Raw genomic sequence first — 26817 nt, 5'->3', positions numbered from 1 at the left:
TGAATCTAGGTTTTCCCTGCACATATGTAGCAAATGTGCAGCTTGGTCTTCATATAGGTCCTGAATAACTAGAACGGAGGCTATCACAAAAGCTGTTACGTATATGTGGGATATGTTCTTCTAGCTGGGGTGCTTGCTTTGGCCTCAGTGGGAAAGGGACCATCTAACTTGTCAGAAACTTGAAGTACCAGGGTGGGAAGATACCCAAAGGGCCCCCACCCGCTCAGAGGAGAAGGGGATATGGGAGAAAGATTTTGGGAGACAGTGACTGGGAGGAGGGTTGTTAGCAGGATGTAAAATAGGTAAGTAAAAACAAAGCAAAACAAAACCAAAAGCCAAAAAGCCAAAAACCAAAACATACAGTCCCCATTTTATAATCCCACATTTCTACTACACAAAACCTTTGTGTGTTTTTGAAAAATGTCTCATCATAAAGGGCTTCTTTGTTTTATATTTTAAGCCAGCACACTTAAGAAGTTTATTTTCAGAAGAGTCAAATCTCTTTTCTCAATTATTTCTCAACATTCACAATTTTGTTTCTATTATGAGCATATTGTTGTTGCTTTTCTATGGTACAATGTATGTTTTAAGTATAGAATTCCATCTCTGACTTAAGGTAAAAAATATATTTCATCAGTTAATTTATATAAGGATAACTCTTCTCTTTTAAAAATGTTTTTCCTTGTACAATATTGAATCAGTGATATTTTTTATTTTGAAATTTCTTCACATACATGCTCCCTCCCCTTTGAAATACATATGAATTCAAAATATAATAACTAACAGTAACTGTGTAGGATTTTGTATTCACACTGAAGTACTTCTACTCTGTGCATATAAAAGATATTTAGGGACCTAACATAGCTAAAGTGTAGGGGGGGATATTTATGTACAGTGCAGTGCAGAAATATTAAGTGTATATGATACCTGGTAGTATGAGCTGAAATGAAATTTTAATGTGGAGAAAGAGGAACACTCCTCTACTGCTGGTGGGATTGCAAGATGGTACAACCACTTTGGAAATCAGTCTGGCGGTTCCTCAGAAAACTGAACATGACACTTCCGGAGGACCCTGCAATACCACTCCTGGGCATATACCCAGAGGATTCCCCAGCATGCAATAAGGACACATGCTCCACTATGTTCATAGCAGCCTTATTTGTAATAGCCAGAATCTGGAAAGAGCCCAGATGTCCCTCAATGGAGGAATGGATACAGAAAATGTGGTATATTTTCACAATGGAATACTACTCAGCAATTAAAAACAATGAATTCATGAATTTTTTAGGCAAATGGTTGGAACTGGAAAATATCATCCTAAGTGAGGTAACCCAATCACAAAAGATTACACATGGAATGCAATCACTGATAAGTGTATATTAATTATCTCAGAAGCTCTGAATACCCAAGACACAAGTAGCATATCAAATGACTCCCATGAAGAAGTAAGGAGAGGGCCCTGATCCTGGAAAGGCCTGATCCAGCATTGTAGGGGAGTACCAGGACAGAGAAAAAGGAGGGAGTGATTGGAGAATGGGTGGAGAGAAGGCTTATGGGACATATGGGGAGAGGGGAACTGGGAAAGGGGAAAGCATTGGGAATGTAAACAAAGAATTTAGAAAATAATAATAATAAAAAAAAAGTGGAGGGAAGCCATATCATATAAGGAGGAACTTTTTGCTGATAGTTAGCTTAATCTACTTATTGTCGTGTAGCCTTGTATTTGTGTTTATGTGCATAGACTAGTAACACTCTCATCCTTACTCAAAGAAGTATCTCTTGACCATATTCTGTGATAAAGTGTGAGGAATATGACTGTGGAAGATCCTGAGGAAAAATATTATGCTTTAATTCCCATACCAAAAAGGACTTTCAAACCACCTATTCCAATATGTAAGGAATATAATGGAAAGGAATGCAAAATTATAATAAGCTGAACTACAATACGCATGCTTCCAGGAAACACTTGCATTGCCTTAAGAAATTCTCAAAAATTAAGAATAAGTTTCCTGATTGGTTCTATACAGTTATTGGTTGAAGAAGAATGAGGGAATTATCTTCCTTTTCCCTAACTATCTTCTACAAAAATATTCGAATAAAGTTAGCTATTTTACTTGTGTACCAAATAATGAGTATACCAACCTCTAAGATACAGTCTGAATTCAAGGGTCATAAAGATGACCATGATTAAATAAAAGTAGGTCACACAGAAAAATAAAAATAAATCATATAACAGGTAAAGGGACAATTAAAGATGACATGAGTTAACAAGTTAGGGTAGAGGTCAGTGTACCTGGGATACATTGAATATGTGAGGGAAATTGTAAATAATGAATTTGACACAAAAAAAGACCAAATGGAGGCCACACCTGCCAGAAAGCAAGATAGATTAAACCTTCTCCTCTCTCATTCCCTTAGAACTTATCCCACTAATTCTTAGTGCTGCAACAGAACAACAGCTGTAGACTCACTTCTTCCATGTACACAACTTCTATGGATCCCACAGAGCAGCTCCTCCTATTTCGCCTTGCCCTACTCATTCTTGTATCCCAGGTTGTACTCCAGAGCCAGCAACCCTGTCCATCAATAAACCACATGAAAACCCATCATCTGGAAAACCCAGTAGGTTTCCCACAGATCTTCTTTATCTGCTTTTCTAGATTGAATCCTTCCATCTCATTCCGAGCTCTGCAATAAAACAAAAAAACATTGGAACTCTTCTGGGTGCCTCTATTCCCATTTTCTGTGAATATCACATATCTCCCCTTCTAATCTTTGTCTTCCTACTTGACGCTTCACCTTAGATCGCAAATCCAGCAGTACTGTTGACCCAAGTGCTCCTCTTTCCAGGGCAACAAGCAGGCCAAAATAGACCTCAAGCACTCCTATTGCTCTTGAGATCTACTCTCTGTTCCCTTCCACACCCAGTCTCACTTCAAGGTCTGCAGCAGATTTCTTTTTGTCTCTTTGTCCTCTTTAACCTTGCCCCAACAGATCACAAAGGCCTTCTCCTCTAACATTTCTTCCTCCAACTTAGTCCAATATGCTAGACTCTAACTTAAGCAGGCATTGTGTGTAAACAAAATAACATAGCAAGGCAAGAAAAAGGGGCACACAGCTATTATGATCTGCAAAAATCCAGGGAGGAAACAGAAACCAAGAAAAAAACAACCCACCCAAGAAAGATAAATATCTCTTAGTCAGCTCCTAGACGTGTAGTCATCTCAAATCTAGATACCTAGATGATAGCAAAACAGTCAAATGAATAACAGCCAATGCAATATGTCTACAGTAAAACCCAGCTATCACACCAATAAAGGTTCTTGTCATGGTTTGTATATGCTTGTCCCAGGGAGTGGCTCTATTAGAAGGTGTGGCCTTGTTGGAGAAAGTGTGTCACTGTGGGGATGCATTTGGAGATCTTCCTCCTAGATGCCTGAGGATACCCAGTCTGCTCCTGGCTTCCTTTGGATAAAGATCTAGAATCCTCAACTCCTTCAACAACTCCTGCCTGGGTGCTGCCATGCTTCTGCCTTGATGACAATAGACTGAACCTCTGAACCTATAAGTCAGCCCCAATTAAACGTTGTCATTTAAAAGACTTGCTTGATCATGGTTTCTGTTCACAGCAGTAAAACCCTAACTAAAACAGTCCTGAATATTCCAATATAGTTAAGGTACAAGTTACAGACCTTATAAAAATCTGTAAGATGGTGGAGGTCCTCTAAAGAAAATTAATAAATTCCATATACAAATTCAGAAAAACACAAACAAAAATTAAGAAGTGACTAAATATCTTAAATAAAGCCAAGAAAGCACAAACAGGTAAAGAAAATAAATAAAACTTCAAAACCTCAAAACTGAAATAAAATAATTGAACAAAACAAAAACTGAGTACATTCTGGAAGGAAAATATAAAATAAAAGAAGGAAGCAAAGATTTAAGGTGCACAAACAGAATACAATACACAGAAGAGAGAACCTAGGCATTTGAGATATGTTAGAAAAAATGGATTCTCCCTTCAAAGAAAATATTAAGTATAAAGTCATCTATTGAATGAACAAACAAGCAAAAACCCAGAAATGTTTGGACAATCTAAAAGGACCAAACCTAAGAGTAATGGATATAGAGGAAAGGAATAACAGGTAGAGGGGAATGAGAATGAAAAACTCATTTCAGAGGCTCATAATCTGTGTTCATTTTTTTAATTTTTATTTTATTTTTTACTTATTTAATTTAAAACCTTCTTGCTGCCCCTCTCATGATCATCTCCTTCCACAATCCTTCCACCATCCCTCCCTTCTCCTCTGAGTGGATCCCCCTATGTCAAGTATCCCTCTATTCTGGCACTTAGTCTCTGGGAAGCTAAGTGCTCCCTCTCCTAATGAGGCCAGACAGGGCAGCCCAGTGAGAAGAAGCACTGAAAAGTCCGCACACTCTTAGAAATTCAAAGAACCATTAGGTCTTACTTCAAAAGTCTGTACTCCACAAAACTGGAAAATCTTAAGCAAATGCACAATTTTCTAAACAGATACCAGTTACCAAAGCTAAATTAAGATCAGGTATACTATTTAAACAGTCCTATAACACCTAAAGAATTAGAACTAGGCATTAAAAGTCTCCCAAAAAACAAAAACAAAAACAAAAACAAAAAAAACCAAACAAACAAACAAACAAACAAAAAAACAGGACCAGATGTTTTTAGTGCAGAATTCTACCAGAATTTCAAAAAATAGGGAATACCAATTCTTTTTTAAGACACTGCACATAATAGAAACAGATGGAACACCACGAAATTCATTCTGTGAAGCCACAGTCACACTGATTCCTAAACCACACAAAAACTCAATAGAGTAAGAGAACTTCAGACTCATTTCTTTTATGAACATTGATGCAAAATTATTCAACACAATACTCACAAACCAAATCCAGGAAGACACCAAAAACACCATCCATCAAGATCAAGTAGGCCTCATCTCAGGGATGCAGGAAAGGCTCAACATACAAAGATCTATCAACATAATCCACCATATAAACAAACTGAAAGAAAAAAATCTCATGATTATCTCATTAGACACTGAAAATGCCTTTGATAAAATCCAACACCCTTTTATGTTAAAGGTATTAGGGGAAACGGGGATACAGGGCACATACCTAAACTTAATCAAAGCAATATACATCAAGCTGACATCAAACAAAATGGGAGAAAGCAATTTCCCTAAAATCAGGGACAAGACAAGGTTACTCATTATTTCTCTATCTATTCAATATAGTACATAATCTGTTTTCAACCAAGTTATAGAAAAAATTTTCAGAGCTAAAGAATAAGATGCCTATAAATGTACATGAAGCATTCAGAACACAAAATATACTAGATTAGAAAATAAAGACCACTCATCACATAATAATGAGAACACTAAACAGAAAGAACAAAGAAAAATATTAAAAGCTACAAGAGGAAAAGATGAAGGAACTTATAGGGTTAGTCATATTAGAATTTTACCTGATATCACAATAGAGACTCTAAGTCTAGAAGGGCCTGGAAGGATGTACTTCAGTCTCTAAGAGATCATAAATGCCAGTACAGATGATTATACTTAGCAAAATTTTCAATCAACATAGATGTAGATATTAAAATACTCATGATCAAGTCAAATTTATTTACTATCTATTTACAAATCTAGCCCAGAAAAGGTGCAATAGAAAAAATCCAATCTAACGAGTTTAAATATTCTAATGAAAACTCAGAAAAGAATCTTACACCAAAAGGAGAAGAGAAACACACACACACATACATACACCCCACACCTCCCCCCCCAAACACCACCACCACCACAACCAGTGACAACAACAAAATAAAAGGATCAACAACATTGGTCATTGTTATGTCTCAATATCAATGATCCAAATTCCCAAACAAAAAGATACAAGATAACAGGGTGGATGTGCAAAGAGTATCTATGCTGCGGGATCTACATAACACTCCCCATCAAAAGGATAAACATTACCTCCGATAAAGGGTTGGAAAAAACATATTCCTGGTGGGAATGGGGAAAGTATGGATCAAGTAGGGGTAGAAAGATGGAAATGGTTATCGAGAGCGACCATTAGAATTGGGGTGGTATCTGTGGTATGAGCTAAAATCCTAGGACAATGCCAACTCCCAGGAACTTATGAGAGCAACCCTAGCTAGGAATCATCCAATGCAGTGAGTATGGAACCTAAACCAGCATCTCAGGTGACTAGGTAAAATGTCCAATAGAGGGAATGGGCAATGCTGGCCATAAAAACTTTGACCACAATTTGTCCTGCCTACAAATTGTACAGGGTAAAAATGGAACAGAAATTGCTAGAATGGCAAAGCAATGGCTGGACTTTCTTGATACCAGTGCCATGAAATAGAGTACATTCCTGATACTATTAATGATATTCTGTTCTCCTTGAATACAGGAGTCCTGCACAACGGTCATCTAAAAGGCTTCACCCAGCAACAGATGGAAGCAACTGTAGAGACTCACAGCCGAACATTAGACAGCACATGGGACTCCTGGGGAAGAGGATGAAGCAGGACTGAAGGAGCCAGAAGGGTCAAGGAAACCATGAGAACCGCTACAGAATCAACTAACCTGGGCACATAGGAGCTTAGAGAGACTGAGATGCAAAGTAGAGTTTATGAATGGGACAATCATAGGGATCTGCATACATATAAGGGTTCTACAGCTTTATCTTCATGGGGGACTCCTAAGAGCAGGAGCAGAGGGTATCTCTGTCTCTATTACCTGCCAATGGATCCCTTTCTCCTAAGTGGGCTGCCTTGTCTACCCTCCATATGAAAAGATGCCTTGTCTTACTTCAATTTAACATGCCAAGGCAGATTGAGATCTATGGGGTGCCTTCACTTTCAGAGGAGAAAAGGAGAAGTGGATGGCAGGGGAAATCGAGGTGTGAGGGAAAGACTTAGAGGAGAAAGGAGTGGAGAAGCAGCAATCAGGATGTAAATAATTAAAGAAGTATGTAAACAAACACACATATAAAATCTATTCCAAGCAAAGGAACTGAAAATAAACTGATGTAGGCATTTTAATATCTAACAAAATAGATATCATACCAAACCTAATCAAAAGAGATGGGAAGGATCCTACATACTCATCAAAATAAAACACTAATCAAGATGACATTTTGATTCTTCATATTTATACACCAAATATAAGAGCACAAAGTATGTAAAACAACCACTACTACTGCTCAGATCACATATTGACCATTACACACAAATGGTGGCAGAACTTAGGACCCCACTCAGCAATGGGAATGTGTTTTGTTTTGGTTTGTTCTGGTTTGGGTTATTTTTTGGATTTTTTGGATTTGGTTTTTTCGAGACAGGGTTTCTCTGTATAGCCCTAGCTGTCCTGGAACTCACTCTGTAGACCGGGCTGGCCTCGAACTCAGAAATTCTCCTGCCTCTGCCTCCCAGAGTGCTGGGATTACAGGCGTGTGCCCCCACCACTCAGCTAGCAATGGACATGTTAACTAGGCAAAAACTAAACATATAAATACTTCAACTAATATATATTAAAAACAACAATGGCCTAACATATTTACTAAACATTTCACTCAAACACACACAAAAAAAAACGTATCTTCCTCTCAGCACCTCATATAACATTCTCTAAAACTGACCACATATTCAGACAAAAAAAGTCTCAACAGATATAAGTAAATTGAAATAACTTCCTACATCTAATAAGAACAACACTGATTAAAGGTGGATATGACTACAACAAATATTACAGAAAGCTTACAAACTTATTGTACAAAACTTATAAAACACTATCATCTAAATAAAAAAATCAATTCAGAAGAAGTAAAGAAAACAAAGACTTTCTAGAATTCAATGAAAATAAATATACAGCATACCAAATTCTTTACATAATAAAGATGGTACATTTGAAGACATCCTATATTAAGAACTTAGCAGTAGGGCGATGGTGGTTCCAGGACAGCCAGGGCTATACAGAGAAACCCTGTCTCAAAAAATCCAAAAGACCAGAAAAAAAAAAAAAAACTTAGCAGCAGAGCAGAAAGCTGTAGGATAAAATCAGCATTCACACATATGAGTAGATGGCAAGAAATAATAAATCTTAGGACTTAAAACAATAAAACAGGGGCTTTTGTCTGCCAGCCCGCCGCCCGGGGCCTCGGGGCCATGTCCTGCCCAGGAAGCTGTGGAAGGAGAGAAGCCCCGCGGCCATATTTGCTGTCTGCAGGGACACAAAAGGATCACTAGGTACTATATCACCCTGAGCTTTAGATTTCTGGTGGTGCAAACCGCCAGGGGTCTGCCTGCACTCAGGAACTGAGCACATAGGCGGTTCATCTGCAAGCCAGTCCATTGCAGGACCTGTGTCCTATGTGAGAATCAACAGAGGGAGTGACCCCCACCACAACTTCTTCCCTCCATAATAGAGCAGACAGAGAACACCTGGTTGACCTTGACAACCTAAGTATAACATTGCTTGAGGCAAGACTGAGAAGGGCTCCAAAGGCACAAAAGAGGAAGCCAGCATATCAGTTATCTGTGCCAGAAGAAACCCAGTCATCCAGTGTTGCAGAGATAATCTTAAAGATCCACAGTAGGTTGAAGCACCAGCCAGTGACAATAAGACCATCTAACTCCTGGGAGAACCAGATGGCTAAAGGCAAACGTAGGAACGTTACTAACAGAAACCAAGGCATTATGGCAGCATCTGAACCCAATTCTCCAACATTAGCAAGTCCTGGATACCCCAACACACCAAAAAAACAAGATTTGGATTTAAAATCACTGGTCATGATGCTAGTACAGGAACACATGAAGGACATACTTAAAGAAATTCAGGAGAAAATGGATCAAAAATTAGAAGCCCTTACAAGGGAAACACAAAAATCATTGAAAGAAATTCAGGAGAATACAAAAGCCAATAAGGAAGAAACACAAAAATCACTTAAAGAAATATAGGAGAACCTTGATCAACAGGCAGAAGTCATGAAAGAGGAAACACAAAAATCACTTAAAGAATTAGAGGAAAACACAAACAAGCAAATGACAGAACTGAGCAAAAATTTCCAGGATCTAAAAACAGAAGTAGAAACAACTAAGAAAGCACAAAGGGAGACAACTTTGGAGATAGAAAACCTTGGGAAGAAATCAGGGACCATGGATACAAATATCAACAACAGAATACAAGAGATAGAAGAAAGAATCTCAGATGGCGAAGATACCATAGAAACCATGGACTCAACAGTTAAAGAAAATGCAAAATGCAAAAAGCTTGTAACCCAAAATATCCAGGAAATCCAGGACACAATGAGAAGACCAAACCTAAGGATTATAGGTATTGATGAGAGTGAAGATTTACAACTTAAAGGGCCAGCAAATATCTTCAACAAAATTATGGAAGAAAACTTCCCTAACCTAAAGAGAGAGATGCCCATGAATATACAAGAAGCCTACAGAACTCCAAACAGACTGGACCAGAACAGAACTACCTCCCATCACATAATAATGAAAACCCCAAATATACTAAACAATAAAAGAATACTTAGGGCAGTAAAAGAAAAAGAGCAAGTAACATATAAAGGAAGACCTATCAGAATTACACCAGATTTCTCACCAGAGACCATGAAAGCTAGAAGATCCTGGGCGGAGCTCATGCAGACTCTAAGAGAACACAAATGCCAGCCGAGACTACTACACCCAGCGAAACTCTCAATTACTATAGATGGTGAAACCAAGATATTCCATGACAAAACCAAATTTACACAATATCTTTCTACAAACCCAGCCCTACAAAGGATAATAGGGGGAAAGCACCATTACAACGAGGGAAACTATACCCTGGCAAGAGCAGGATATTAAGCTTCTTTCATCAAACCCAAAGAAGATAACCATACATGTATAAAATTATAATCAAAAATGATAGGAAGCAATAACCACTACTCCTTGATATCTCTTAACATCAATGGACTCAATTCCCCAATAAAAAGACATAGACTAACAGACTGGTTATGTAAACAGGACCCTTCATTTTGCTGCATACAGGAAACACACCTCAATATCAAAGACAAAAACTATCTTAGAGTAAAAGGCTGGAAGACAATTCTACAAGCAAATGGTCCCAGGAAACAAGCCGGAGTTGCCATTCTAATTTCAGATAAAATTGACTTTCAACCTAAAGTCATCAAAAGAGACATGGAAGGTCACTACTTGCTGGTCAAAGGAAAAATCCAACAAGAAGAACTCTCAATCCTGAACATCTATGCCCCAAATACAAGGGCGCCCTCATTCATAAAAGAAACTTTACTAAAGCTCAAAGTACACATTGCACCTAACACAATAATTGTGGGTGACTTCAACACTCCACTTTCACCAATGGACCGATCAGGAAAACAGAAACTAAACAGGGAGACAATGAAACTAATTGAAGCTTTGAACAAATTGGAGTTAACAGATATATATAGAACTTTTTATCCCAAAGCAAAAGAATATACGTTTTTCTCAGCACCTCATGGTACCTTCTCCAAAATAGATCATATAGTTGGTCACAAGACAGACCTCAACAAATATAAGAAGGTTGAAATAATCCCATGCCTCCTATCAGATCACTATGGAGTAAAAGTGGTCTTTAGTAACAGTAAAAACAAGAGAAAGCCCACATACACATGGAAACTGAACAATACTCTACTTAATGATACCTTGGTCAAGGAAGAAATAAAGAAAGAAATCAAAGATTTCTTAGAATTTAATGAAAATGAAGGCACAACATATACAAATCTATGGGACACAATGAAAGCAGTGCTAAGAGGAAAACTCATAGCTTTGAGTGCCTCCAAAAAGAAATTTGAGAGAGCTTACACTAGAAGATTAATGGAACAACTGAAAACCCTGGAACAAGAAGAAGCTAATTCACCCAGGAGGAGGAGAAGACAGGAAATCATCAAACTCAGGGCTGAAATCAATCAAGTAGAAACAAAGAGAACCATACAAAGAATCAACAAGACCAAAAGCTGGTTCTTTGAAAAAATCAACAAGATAGATAAACCCTTAGCCAGACTAACCAAAGGGCACAGAGAAAGTATCCAAATTAACAAAATTAGAAATGAAAACGGAGATATTACAACAGAAACCAAGGAAATTCAAAAAATCATCAGATCCTACTACAAAAACCTGTACTCAATACAACTGGAGAATCTGGAGGAAATGGACATTTTCTTAGACAGATACCAATTACCAAAATTAAACCAGGATCAAATAGACCATCTAAACAGACCCATAACCCCTAAAGAAATAGAAGGGGTCATAGATAGGCTTCCAACCAAAAAAAAAAAAAAAAAAAAAAAAAAAGCACAGGACCAGAAGGTTTCAGTAAAGAATTCTATCAGACCTTCAAAGAAGACTTAACACCAATACTCTTCAAACTTTTCCACCAAATAGAAACAGAAGGAACACTACCCAACTCCTTCTTCGAAGCCACTATTACGCTGATATCAAAACCACACAAAGATCCAACTAAGAAAGAGAATTTCAGGCCAATTTCCCTTATGAATATCGATGCAAAAATACTAAATAAAATTCTTGCCCACCGAATCCAAGAACACATCAAAACGATCATCCACCATGATCAAGTAGGCTTCATCCCAGGGATACAGGGATGGTTCAATATAAGGAAATCCATAAATGCTATCCACTACATAAACAAACTCAAGGAAAAAAAAACACATGATCATTTCATTAGATGCTGAAAAAGCATTTGACAAAATTCAGCATCCTTTCATGCTAAAAGTCTTGGAAAGAACAGGAATTCAAGGCCCATATCTAAACATAGTAAAAGCAATATACAGCAAACCGGTAGCCAACATCAAACTAAATAAAGAGAAACTTGAAGCAATCCCACTAAAATCAGGGACTAGACAAGGCTGCCCCCTCTCTCCATATCTTTTCAATATAGTTCTTGAAGTCCTAGCTAGAACAATTAGACAACAGAAGGAAGTCAAAGGGATACAAATTGGAAAGGAAGAAATCAAACTATCACTATTGGCAGATGATATGATCGTATACTTAAGTGACCCTAAAAACTCTACTAGAGAACTCCTACAGCTGATAAACAACTTCAGCAAAGTGGCTGGCTACAAAATCAATGCAAGCAAATCAGTAGCCTTTATATATTCAAAGGATAAGCAGACTGAGAAAGAAATTAGGGACATGACCCCCTTCACAATAGCTACAAACAACATAAAGTATCTTGGGGTGACTCTAACCAAACAAGTGAAAGACCTATATGACAAGAACTTCAGATCTCTGAAGAAGGAAATTGAAGATCTCAGAAAATAAAAAAACCTTCCATGCTCGTGGATTAGCAGGATTAATATAGTTAAAATGGCCATCTTGCCAAAGGCAATCTACAGATTCAATGCTATTCCCATAAAAATCCCAACCCAGTTCTTCATAGAGCTAGAAAGAGCAATTCTCAAATTCATCTGGAATAACAAAAAACCCAGGATAGCTAAAACTATTCTCAACAGTAAAAGAACTTCAGGGGGACTCAATATCCCAGACTTTAAATTCTACTACAGAGCAACAGTGATAAAAACTGCATGGTATTGGTACAATATCAGGCAAGCAGATCAATGGAATAGGAATGAAGACCCAGAAATGAACCAACACACCTATGGTCACTTGGTCTTCGACAAAGGAGCTGAAAGCATCCAATGGAAAAAAGTCTTTTCAACAAATGGTGCTGGTTCAATTGGAGGTCAGCATGCAGAAGAATGCGCATCGATCCATTCTTATCTCCTTGTACCAAGCTCAACTCCAATTGGATCAAGGACCTCCAGATAAAACCTGACACACTGAAACTAATCGAAAAGAAACTGGGGAAGACCCTGGAGGACATGGGCACAGGGGAAAAGTTCCTGAATAGAACACCAATAGCTTATGCTCTAAGATCAAGAATTGACAAATGGGACCTCATAAAACTACAAAGTTTCTATAAGGCAAAGGACACCATCAAAAGGACAAAATGTCAACCAACAGACTAGGAAAGGATCTTCACCAACCCTAAATCCTACAGAGGGCTAATATCTAATATATACAAAGAACTCAAGAAAGTAGAACCCAGAGAACCAAATAACCCCATTAAAAAGTGGGGTACGAAGCTAAACAAAGAATTTTCACATGAAGAACTTCAAAGAGCTGAGAAACACCTTAAGAAATGCTCAAAATCATTAATCATTAGGGAAATGCAAATCAAAACAACCCTGAGATTTCACCCTCACACCAGTCAGAATGGCTAAGGTCAAAAACTCACGAGACAGCAGGTGTTGGCGAGGATGTGGAGAAAGAGGAACACTCCTCCACTGCTGGTGGGATTGCAAGATGGTGCAACAACTTTGGAAATCAGTCTGGCTGTTCCTTAGAAAACTGGGCTTAGCACTTCCGGAGGACCCTGGAATACCACTACTGGGCATATATCCAGAGGATTCTTCAGCATGCAATAAGGACACATGCTCCACTATGTTCATAGCAGCCCTATTTGTAGTAGCCAGTAGCTGGAAAAAACCTAGGTGTCCTTCAACGGAAGAATGGATACAAAAAATGTGGTATATTTACACAATGGAGTACTATTCAGCCATTAGAAACAATGAATTTATGAAATTCTTAGACAAATGGATGGAGCTGGAGAACATCATACTAAGTGAGGTAGCCCAGTCTCAAAAGATCAATTATGGGGTGCACTCACTGATAAGTGGATATTAGCCTAGAAACTTTGAATACCCAAGACATAATCCACAAATTAAATGATGTCCAAAAAGAATGGAGGAGTGGCCCCTGATTCTGGAAAGACTCAGTGCAAGAGTATAGGGGAATTCCAGAACAGGGAAGAGGGAAGGAGTGGATGGAAGAATAGGGGTACAGAAGAGGGCTTATGGGACTTGCAGGGAGTGGGGACCCAGAAAAGGGGAAATCATTTGCAATGTAAATAAAAAAAATTAAAAAAATAAAAATAAAATTAAAAAAAAACAATAAAACAGAAGTAAAAAAAAAAACCACTACAAAGAATCAATAAAAGAAAGAGGTGATTCATAAGAAAATCAGCAAGACCAACAAATTAACTAAAAGTTGGAGAGAGAAAATCCAAATTTCCAAAATCAGAAATACAAGGCAGATGTAACAGACACTGAGGAAATCCAGATAAATAATGCGATACTCCACCAAATTGGGAAATCTAAAAGTAACAGGCATTCTTGTCATTCACTCTTACTTATCAAAGTTAAATTAAGATCCTTGAAATGAATAACACAGTCTACTAACCCATAGCTAAATAGAAGCAGTCATTTAAAAATTCCTAGGGCTAAATGATTTTAATACAGAATTCTCCTAGATTTTCAAAGAAGATTAACATTAATACTCTTCAAAGTATTCAAGAAGAAACAGAAGAAACACTGTTAAGGGACAAAGTTACCCTGATATTTAACCCACATAAAGCCTCAACAAAGAAAATAATTACAGACAAATTTTTTTATGAACAAAGACACAAAAATATTCAAAAAATGCTTGCAAACTAAATCTAAGAACACATCCAAAATATCACCCATTATGATCAATTAGGCTTTACCCTGGCAGCACAGGGCTGTTTCAATATACAAAAACAAATAAATGCAACCCAAAATATAATAAACTAAAAATATCATTTGGTTTTTTTTCTATATCTCTTTATCTCATTAGATACAGAGAAGTCTTTGAACAAAATCCTACACACCTTCATGACAAAGAGATTAAGAAAACAAGCCACACACTTAAACATAATAAATGAAATTGACAGCAAAGCAACATTTAACATCAATTTAACTGGAAGGGAAACTCAAAGTAATTCCACTAAACTCCAGAAAAAGGTGAGTTTGTCTTTTTTCTCCATAACCATTCAGTAAAGTACTTGACATTTTAGCTAGCAATAAGACAACTGAATATCAAGAGAACAAAAATTAGAAAAGAAGAAGACAATGTATTAGTATTTGTAAGTAATAAAGAGTATACATAAAAGACCCCAAAACTTAGACCTTGAGATTCCGCAACCTGATAAAGATGATCAACTCAAAAAAAAAAAATGGAATGGTGATATATTACAAATCCCAAAATAGATGGAAAAACAACAACTTCAAAAAATCCTCCAATAATATTAAATATCCTTGTTTAACTCTTAATTAAGCAAATTAAACCTTTAGTATAGTTCTTCCTGTTTTGATGACACCGAAAATCACACGTCATGATGATGATAGAGGACCATAAAATTGTTCGTTTGCTACTGTATAAATGCACCTTTGTTACTGTTATGGATTTTAGAGTAAATCTCTTTTTTTTTTTTTGATGGTGTTAATGATATTTGTTAAAGAGTCTTTCAAGAGACAACTTAAGCCCCAGGAGTTCTGACACACACAGCATCACAGGTGAGAACAGAACTCATGCGTAATTACCTGGCCTAACTGGGACCCCTCAGGGCCCAGTGGACACAGAAACTCCCTGGTTTGCACTTGAGCCCAGGAGCAGAGCCTGTGTTCTGGCTCCCCATCTACTCTGCCCATACCCAGAGGCAGCTTGACCACCATAAGTTCAGACAGAACCAGGGCCATTGATGAGGCCACAGCTCCTGCCCTAATACCTGGCCTAACTGGATCAGCTTGGGACCCAGGGGACTTAGGAACACCCACCCAACCAGAGACACAAATTCCTTCTGATTGACAACTTTGTGCACAGGAGTTCTGACACACTCAGGATCACAGGATCACAGGAGGGCCAGGCTTCAGTAAGAGTCTAGTTAAAACCAGAGATAAGAAGACAGCAAGAGGCAAGCACAAGATGATAAGCAACAGAAACCAATGCTAATTGGCCACATCAGACCCCAGTACTCTCCCCACAACAACACAACTGAAAAGCAAGATTCTGATTTAAAATCACATGTCATGATGATGATAGAGGACTTTAAGAAGGACATAAATGACTCTCTTAAAGAAGTACAGGAATGCTTTGGTGGGCATCAGTGGGAGGAGTGGTCCGTGATCAGGTAAAGGCTAAATAGATGCCCCAACAAAGGGAAATGGGGGGAGAAGGGGACATGGGAGTGAGTCAGGTGGAGGGCATATATATGGAGGCAGGGGGTGCAAGGATGGGTTGGGGGTCTTGGCAATGTAAATGAAGACAATATTCAATAAAAAATAAAAATACAAAAATACAAAAAAAAATACAAGAAAACACAATCAAACAGGTAAAGGAATGGAACAAAACCATCCAGGATATAAAAAATGGAAATAGAAACATTAAAGAAAACACAAAGGGAGACAAGCCTGGAGACAGAAAACCTAGGCAAGAGATCAGGAATCACAGAGGAAAGTATCACCAACAGAATACAAGAGATAAAAGAGAGAATCTCAGACATAGAAAATACTATAGAAGATATTGACACAACAAACAAAATACAAAAGCAAAAAGCCCCTAACTGAAAACATCCAAGAAATCCAGAACATAATGGTAAGTCCAAACCTAAGAATAATAGGTATAGAAGAGTACGAAGATTCCCAACTTAAAGGGCCAGAAAATATCAACAAAATTATAGAAGAAAACTTCCCTAACATAAAGAGAGCTCTGACACACTCAAGATCGTAGATAAGGCCACAACATATTTCCCAACCCCCAGCATAACTGGGGATCCCCACAGGAACCAGGGAAACACAAATCCCTGCCCAGCCAGAGGCCAGGGATTCTTTCAGCTTTCACCTGTGCCAGGAGTAAACCCAGGGCTATGGCTCCCCACCCACCATTGCAGCAACCAGAAAAAGTTTCACTCCCAGTAGCTCTGATAAAACAGGATCTCAGGATTTTGGTCACACCAGGATTTGAGGATCCCAGAGGCAGCTTGACTCTCAGGAGCTCTGACACACCCAGGATCTCAGGATCACAGGATCCCAGAATCACAGGATCAGCGAGACAGCTGGACTCTGAGGAGTTCTGACACTACGAGGATCATAGGAAGGACAGGCTCTAGTCAGACGGAGCATGGGCAGATAACACTAGAGATAGCCAGATGGCAAGAGGCAAGCACAAGGACATGAACAACAGAAACCAAGGCTACTTGACATCATTAGAACCCAGTTCTCCCATCACAGTAAGTCCTAGATAATCCATCACACCAGAAAAGCAAAATTTGTGTTAAACATCACTTTTCATGATGATGATAGAGGACTTTAAGAAGGACATTAATAAGACTTTAAGAAGGACCTTAAAGAAATACAGGAGAACCAAGGTAAACATGTAGAAGCCTTTAAGGGCGAAACACAAAAATCCCTTAAAGAATTATAGGAAAACATAACTAAACTGGTGAAGGAATTGAACAAAATCATCCAGAATGTAAACATGGAAATAGAAACAATAAAGAAATCACAAAGGGAGACAACCCTGGAGCTAGAAAACCTAGGAAAGAGATCAGTAATCATATAAGCAACCATCACCAACAGAATATAAGAGATAGAAGAGAAGAATCTCAGGTGCAGAATATACCATAGAAAATATTGACACAACAGTCAAAGAAAATGCAAAATGTAAAAAACTCCTAACCTAAAACATCTGGGAAATCCAGGACACAATGAGAAGATCAAACCTAAGGATAACAGGCATAGAAAAGAGTGAAAATTCCCAATTTAAAGAGCTAGCAAACATCTTCAACAAAATTATAGAATACGTCCCTGTCCTAAAGAGATGACCATAAACATACAAGATGCCTACAGAACACCAAATAGATAGAGCCAGAAAAGAAATTTCTCATGTCACGTAATAATCAAAACACAAAGGATACAGAACAAAGAAAGAATTTGAAAAGTGGAAAGGAAAAAAGGTCAAGCAACATATAAGGGCAGACCAATCAGAATTATACCATCCTTCTCAACAGAGACTCTAAAGGGAGAAGATCTTAGGAAGATGTTATTCAGATCTTATGAGAACAAAATTCACGCTAGGCTACTCTGTCCAGAAAAACTCTCAATTACCATAAGGAAAAAATAAAATATTCCATGACAAACCCAAATTTAAGCAATATATTTGTACCAATCCAACTTTATAGAGAATAATAGAAGGTAAGCTACAACACAATGAGGAAAAGTACAGCCAAATAAAACCAAGAAATCAATTTTCTCACAACAAACTCAAAAGAAGAGAACCACACAAACATATTTCCACATCTAACAACAAGGAGGCAACAATCATTAGTCCCTAATATTTCTCAACATCAATGCTCTCAATCCCCAATAAAAATACAGAGGCTTATACACTGAATACATAAACAGAAACTAGCATTTTGCTGCATAAAGGAAACACACCTCAGTGATGAAGACAGACACTACTTCAAAAAATTTTCCAAGCAAATGGTCCCAAGAAACAAGCTGGAATAGCCATTATATCATCCAATAACTTTTAACCAAAAATTATCAAAAAGGATGGGGAAAGACTACATTTACATCAAAAGAAAAATCCGTCAAGATAAAATCTCAATTCTGAACACCTATGCTTCAAATGCAAGGCAACCCATTTTAACATTAGTAAAAGCACACATTGAACCTCACATAATAATAGTGGGAGATTTCACCACCCCATTCCCACCATTGGACAGATCATGAAAACAGAAACTAAACAGAGACACAGTGAAGCAAACAGAAGTTATGATCCAAATAGATTTAATAGATATGTATATAACATTGCACCCTAAAACAAAATATATCTTTGTTGCAGCACTTCATGGTACCTTTTCCAAAACTGACTATATAAATGACTATAAAAGATGTCTCAACAGATATGAGAACATTGAGTTAATCCCATGCATTCTATCAAACCGCCACAGACAAATGCTGGTCTTCAACAACAAAAATTATAGAAATCTCACATAAACATGGAAGCTGAACAACTCCCTACTGAAACATAGCATGAATGGGGAAGAAAGCAAAGAAATAAATTAAATGTTATTTGGAATTTAATGAAAATGAAAGCACAACATACTCAAACTTATAGAACATAATAATAGCAGTGCTAAGAGGCAAACTCATAGCTATTAGTGCCTCTATAAAGAAATTGGAGAGATCATACACTAGTCACTTAACTGCACATCTGAAAGCTCTACAGCAAAAAGAAGCAAATACACCCAAGAAGAGACAGCAGGAAATAATCAAACTCAGGGCTGAAATCAACCAAATAGAAACAAAGAGAACTATACAAAGAATCAACAAAACTAGGAGCTGCTACTTTGAAAAAATCAATAAGATAGATAAACCCTTAGCCAGACTATCTAGAGGGCACACAGACAGTATCCAAATTAACAAAATAAGTAATGGAGGGGGAGACATAGCATAAACTGTGAAAATTAAAAAAAAAAATCTGATCCTACTACAAAATCCTATACTCAACAAAACTGGTACACCTAGAAAAAATGGATGACTTTCTAGACATATACCAGGTACCAAAGTTAAATCAGGATCAGATAAACTATCAAAATAGTCCCATAACCCCTAAGGAAATAGAAGCTGTCATTAAAAATCTTCCAATCAAAAAATCTCCAGGGCCATATGGTTTTAGTCCACAATTCTATCAGACCTTCAATGCAGAAGGTCTCCTTAATACCAATACTTCTGAAACTATTCCACAAAATAGAAACAGAAGGAGCACTACCAGCCAGGCAGTGGTGGCGCATGCCTTTAATCCCAGCACTTGGGAGGCAGAGGCAGGAGGATTTCTGAGTTTGAGGCCAGCCTGATCTACAGAGTAAGTTATAGCACAGCCAGGGCTATACAGAGAAACCCTGTCTCGAAAAATCAAAAAAAAAAAAAAAAGAAGAAGAAGAAGAAGAAGGAGGAGGAGGAGGAGGAGGAGGAGGAGGAGGAGGAGGAGGAAGAGGAACATTACCTAATTCATTCTATGAAGCCACAGTTACAATGATACCTAAACCACACAAAGACACAACAAATAAAGAGAATTCCAATTTTTCTTATGAATATTGATAATACTCAGTAGAATTCTTTCAAACTGAATGCAAGAACACATCACAACTATCACTCACCATTATCGAGTAGACATCATCCCAAGGATGCAGAGATGGTTCAATATATGAAAACCCATCAACATAATCCACTATATAAACAAACTCAAATTTAAAAAAGCTGCATGATCATCTTATTAGATTCTGAAAAGGCCTCTGACAAAATGCAACACCTCTTTTTGGTAAACATCTTTGAAAGATCAGGAACTCAAGGCCTATACTCAAACATAATAAAAGCAATATACAGCAAACCAATAGCCAACATCAAACTAAATGGAGAGAAACTTGAAGCAATCCATTAAAATCAGGAACAAGACAAGGCTTCCCACTCTCTACTTATCTATTCAATATAGTACTCACAGTTATAGATAGAGCAATTAGACAACAAAAGGAGGTCAAAGGAATTCAAGTTTGAAAAGAGGAAGTCAAGATATCATTATTTGCAAACGATATGATAGTGTACATAAGTTATCCCTCCTGCCCACCCCCAAGAAAAGTCTACTGAAGAACTCCTACAGCTTATAAACAACATCAGCAAAGTGGTTGCACATAAAAATAAATCAAAAGCCTTCCTTTACTTAAAGGATAATTGGGCTGAGAACAAAATTAGAGAAATGACACCCTTCACAATACTCACAAATAATATAAAATATCTTGGCGTGACTCTAACAAAGCAGGTGAAAGATCTATATGACAAGAACTACAAGTCGGTATGGAAAGAAATTGAAGAATATCTCAGAAGATCAAAAGACCTCTCATGCTCACAGACTGGTAAGTTAACTTAGTAAAAAGGGCCATCCTACCAAAAGCAACCTGCAGACTTAGTACAATTTCCATCAAAACTCCAACTCAATTCTTCAGAGAGATAGAAAAAGCAATTCTCATATATATATATATGAAATAACATAAAACCCAGGGTAGCAAACACTATACTCAACAACAAAAGAACTTCTAGGAGAATCACCATTCTCCACCTTCTCATGTTCTACTACTTATAAACCTGAATCAGTCTTGGTGACCCAGAAATTTATACCTAGCTCTGACTTTTAACTGTATTCTGCCATAATCACAGATAAATGCCTTATTCACCCATCATCAGGGAGGCTCCCTCATGTACTCATGTTATAGAAAGGAACAAATACAGGGACCCACATTTAGATATTGTACAGAGAGGAAGAGGGAAAGGGGGAAGGGGAGGGAGAGAGGGAGATGGAGAGGGAGCACTTGGAATGCGCATCCCTAAGTGAGGTATCTCCCTCTATTCCCTCCTCCCAGAGCTTAGGGAACTCCATGGAAGATGAGAAAGAAAGAAAGAGGTGGGGAGATAGAGGGGCAACAAGAACACCAAGAGAACAAGGCCATCTATGACAACTGAGCAATGCCTGAATGAATATACAAGCACAAATGCAGGACTCACAGAGCCTAAGTAGGTCTGCACCGGATCCTCTGCACACATACTTTAGCTTTCATTTCAGTGCTTGTATTGCCTTCTCAATGCATAACAAGTAAGTCTCTTATTCTTGACCAAGGACCTCCACATAAAGCCAGACACTCTGAAGCTAATAGAAAAGAAACTGGGGAAGACCCTTGAGGACATCGGTACAAGGGGAAAGTTTCTGAACAGATCACCAATAGCATATGCTCTAAGATCAAGAATTGACAAATGGGACCGCATAAAATTACAAAGTTTCTGTAAGGCAAAGGACACCATCAAAAGGACAAATTGGCAACCAACAAATTGGGAAAAGATCTTCACCAACCCTACATCAGATAGAGGGCTAATATCCAATAGTTAGAAGGGCTAATATCCAAGAAGTTAGACTCCAATATTTTACTTTTCTGATGTCTTGTTTTCTCAAACTTCGACATCATGGATTTTGTTTTATCTTATATTTTATTTGGTTACATCTCATTGCTATCTCTTAGAAGCCTGTTCTTTTCTATGAGAGACAATTAAGGAGTGGTTTTAGATAAGAGAGGATGTTAGGGAGGAACTAGGAGAAGTGGATGGAGGGGAATATATTCATATTATATTTTGTGTGTAGAGTCTATGTTTAATAATAGGGAACAAAGATTAAAAATATTTTTCAGTAAAACAAAAGAAGTCATGATAGATATAAAACATATATACTAGGGAAATCAAACTGAACTCTCAAGTCATTTGCTATATAACAACAACAATAATAACAAAAATACTTGTACTTGGAATACTCATAAAGAAGATGTGAAATATCCAAACCTTAAGTAAATCCTATGTGTGACTGAGCACAGTTTAAAAACATAGAAATGGTGATCCATACACTGTGTTCATGGTGAAAGTGAGATAGCCTGCTAGAAATGGTGATCAATACACTGTTCATTGTGAAAGTGAAATAGACTGCTAGAAATGATGATCAATACACTGAGTTCATGGTGAAACTGAATAGACTGCTCATTTTTGGGCAAGGTCAGTCACTTCAGGGAACAACATCTGCAATTTAACAACAATGTAAATCAAGGATAATTTCAATGTGTAGAGTCTGTTCTTTCAAAGGAAATAAAAGGAAAAGCAATGTTCACATTTTAATCAAGGGGAAAAAACTTAATCTCCTAAGTCTTCTATTCAGTTTCTACTGGCTTATGTATTACAGATTATAATGGACAAGCCAGAATATTCTCTGCAAACCTGTATTTACCTGTCTCATTGGAAATCTCATTGTCTGCACAAGGCATGCAATCAAAACAGCAGACAGCCTTGCCTTCCTGGGCAGATTTCCTGAATCCAGGTTTACAGCTCTCACTGCACACAGACTGAGGAATCTGAGAGACATGATAGCTATTAGCAAATGCTTGAACATTTATGAGAAATCCAAATAAATAGAGTATTTCTAAGTATCATTAAACAATTAATTTGCAAATGCTTACACATTAAGGATATGGGTTTTGGTACTACTAGTTTTGTCAACTTTTGGGTTATACAGCTCACATGTTTAAATCTTTCTCCAATACATGGAGCTGTGGTTAAGAGAAGGTCATTAAAGTAGTGTTCTACAAGGTCATGCTATTACTTCAGAATCAACTCTCAGATTCTCTATTGCTGGCTTTTATCTGATGTGGTAATGCGTGTTAATTGAGAACTTTAAGGGACTTGGATTTATCATGGAAACAATCTTTGGGCATTTTCCGTGAGGAGATATATAGACACATTTACTTGAGGTGGAAAGAACCACCACCAAATGGGTGTCAGTATGTCACTGGTTACTGTCATAGGAAGAAAAGGAGATACAAGTGGACAAATCACATGTTTCATCTCTGATTTTGGTCCTGAATGTGAGGCCATCACCTCCTCTGTCTCCTAAAACATTCTGTTCTCACTATGATATGCTGCATGCTTACATTGTCAGCCAAAACAACATATCATTCTGATGCTTTGTCAACATGTTATCTGAAGTAGCAAACATACACACACACACACACACACACACTCATGAACACATCTGTCATGCTAGTCTACCTTTTTTAAAATCTGACAAAACAAAGGTCATTTTAAATCTCACTGAAATTTCTCAGGCCAGGTGGAAAAATAAACCTTCTATCAGTGTTTTGAGGCAGTGATGTAATTTAACAGACATTCCATTCATATGAAACATGTGAGCATTATTAAAATTTTAAAATAGTGTTTTCAATTTATCAGAGTCAAGGAATGATTAAGTAGTATATTTTTGCTGTTTATATATGATGTTCCTTGTTAATAGTTGAATATTGATTGGTAGCAAATAAGTATCCATGAATTATTAAGTCCTGAGAATTATTATTTTTTAATGAAATTCAAAGCCATGAGATAAGATACAACTCACATTTGTAAACATTGTAGGCCAGTGTATCATCTTCTCTGATAAAAAGAACTGTTGACCATGGGGGGCATTTGGAGAAAAGTTTCCTACTTTCACCTTTAATCCAAGACCCTTTGGAAAATTCCAAAAATTGAGAATGTCATATTCTGAATCTAAGTTTTTTCTCCCATCCATATCTGTGTGACCTCTCATATGTTGTTTCAGTACGGTGTTCTTTAGGAAAGGGAGGACCTAAAAGAGATGCAGTACATCTGAGATACTAAAAGCATTTTCTTTAAAAAGTAAGATAAGCAATAGCAGTGTTTTTTAACTCTTACAATAAAAAGGAGGTATCAATATAGCTGAATAAATATTCAAATGCATTAAAATTTTAGAATTTCATTCTGGTCAAGAGAAATCATGTGGCATCATCCTTCTGGCCCAAAACTGCCTGGGGCAGAGCCAACTCTCCAGAACCCCTCTCACAGCTTCATTTCTAGGAGGTTCATTACAATCAGATTCAGAGATGAAACCCCCTAAACCCCAATACTTGACATTACTAGAACCCCCACAGAGCCCAGTGGATATAGGACCTATCTACCCTACCAGAGACACATCATTTTTCCAGTCCACAACTGGGGTCAGGGGCAGATCAGGTGCCCTAGCACCCCCTGCCGGTGCCCACATGCAGAGACTGCTTGACTCCTAGGAGGTCCTTCATAACCAGGATCACAGGAGTGACAGCCTGCAGTCAGAGACAGCAAGGCCAGTTAGCACCAGACATAACCAGATGTTGGGAGGCAAGCATAAGAATATAAACTAAAGAATCCAATTCCACTTATCACCATTAAAACCCAGTTCTCTCACCACAGCAAGCCCTGGATAACCTAGCATAACTGAAAATCAAATCTCATAAAGATGATAAAGGACATAAATTAAGGAGTACATAAATCACTCTTTTAAAGAAATACAGGCTGGGCAGTGGTGGTGCCTTTAATCCCAGCACTTGAGAGGCAGAGGCAGATGGATTTCTGAGTTCGAGGCCAGCCTGATCTACAGAGTGAATACCAGGACAGCCAGAGCTATGCAGAGAAACCCTGTCTTGAAAACAAAACAAAAAATACAGAAGAACACAGGTAAATAGGAAGAAAGAATCCCTTAAAGAGGAAACACATAAAACCCTTAAACACAAGAAAACATAATTAAATAGGTTAAGGAATTTAAAAAAAAAATGTACAGGATCTAAAATTGGAAATAGAAACAATAAAGAAATTACAAAGGGTGGGGGGAGAGCCCTGGAGATGGAAAACCTAGGAAATAGGTCAAGAGTTACAGATGCAAGCATCATCAACAGAATACGAGAGAGAGAGAAAAACTCAGGCATTGAAGATACCATAGAAAACATTGACACAACAGTCAAAGAAAACGCAAAATGCAAAAAGTGCCTAACCCAAACATCCAGGAGATCAAGGATACAATGAGAAGACCAAACCTAAGAATAATAGGAATAGAAGAGAGTGAAGATGACCAACTTAAAGGGCCAGTGGACATCTTCAACAAAATTACAGGAGAAAACTTCCCTAACCTAAAGAAAGAGATGTCCATAAACATACAAAAAGCCTACAGAACCCCAAATAGACTGGACCAGAAAATAAATTCTTCCTGTCACATAATAATCAAAACATCAGGGCTCGAGAGATGGCTCAGTGGTTAAGAGCATTGACTGCTCTTCCAAAGGTTCTGAGTTCAAATCCCAGCATCCACGTGGTGGCTTACAACCATCCATAGAGAGATCTGATGCCCTCTTCTGGTGCATCTGAAGACAGCTACAGTGTGCTAACATATAATAATAAATAAATTTTTCAGGACGCCCACGGCTACACAGCGAAACCCTGTCTCGAAAAACCAAATAATAATAATACTACTACTAATAATAATAATGAACATCAAAAGTACAAAACAAAGAAAGAATATTAAAAGCAGTAAGGGAAAAAGGTCAAGTACCGTATAAAGTCAGACTTATCAGAATTATACCAGACGTCTTAACAAAACTCTAAAAGTCAGAAGATCCTGGGCATACAGACCCTAAGAAAACACAAATGCCAGCCCAGCGATACTCAAAATTACCATAGAAGGAGAAATCAAGACATTCCATGACAAGACCAAATTTATCATTATCTTTCCACAAATCCAGCCCTACAAAGGAAAATAGATGGAAAACTTCAACACAAGGAGGAAAACTACACTAAAGTAAAAGCATCTACTTAAAAGGGGGAACAAAATATTATTGAGATTTTGAAGAAAAATGTAAGGCAAATTTTCATATGAATTTAATATTGACTTAAAAAGATTTTTCATACATCCAAAAAAAAAGATGGAAAAAAGATAGCCTTTTCAACAAATGGTGCTGGTTCAACTGGAGGTCAGCATGCAGAAGATTGCGAATTGATCCATCCTTGTCTCCTTGTACTAAGCTCAACTCCAAATGGATCAAGGACCTCCACATAAAGCCAGACACTCTGAAGCTAATAGAAAAGAAACTGGGGAAGACCCTTGAGGACATCGGTACAGGGAGAAAGTTTCTGAACAGAACACCAATAGAGTATGCTTTAAAATCAAGAATTGACAAATGGGACCTCATAAAATTACAAAGTTTCTGTACGGCAAAGGACACCATCAAGAGGACAAATCGACAACCAACAAATTGGGAAAAGATCTTCACCAATCCTACATCAGATAGAGGGCTAATATCCAATATATATAAAGAAGTCAAGAAGTTAGACTCCAGAAAACCAAACAACCCTATTAAAAAATGGGGTACAGAGTTAAACAAAGAATTCTCAACTGAAAAACTTCGGATGGCAGAGAAGCATCTTAAAAAATGCTCAACTTCATTA

General features: G+C 37.6%; 1 protein-coding gene across 1 annotated transcript in view; it reads right to left on the bottom strand.

Moving 5' to 3' along the window:
• LOC127673878 (vomeronasal type-2 receptor 116-like) overlaps positions 1-26817 on the bottom strand; it is a 44762-nt gene that overhangs the window by 6101 nt on the left and 11844 nt on the right. Inside the window, exons 4-5 of the mRNA XM_052169625.1 lie at positions 23945-24172; positions 22784-22907 (exon numbers count right to left, since the gene is read on the bottom strand). Coding sequence (XP_052025585.1) covers positions 22784-22907; positions 23945-24172 — 352 coding nt within the window. The remainder of the gene's footprint in view (positions 1-22783; positions 22908-23944; positions 24173-26817) is intronic.

Source organism: Apodemus sylvaticus, chromosome 23 (assembly GCF_947179515.1).
Source record: "Apodemus sylvaticus chromosome 23, mApoSyl1.1, whole genome shotgun sequence".
Classification (NCBI taxonomy): Eukaryota; Metazoa; Chordata; class Mammalia; order Rodentia; family Muridae; genus Apodemus; species Apodemus sylvaticus.
Note: the sequence above shows the minus strand (reverse complement) of the source record. Positions and strands in the feature narration are given on the sequence as shown.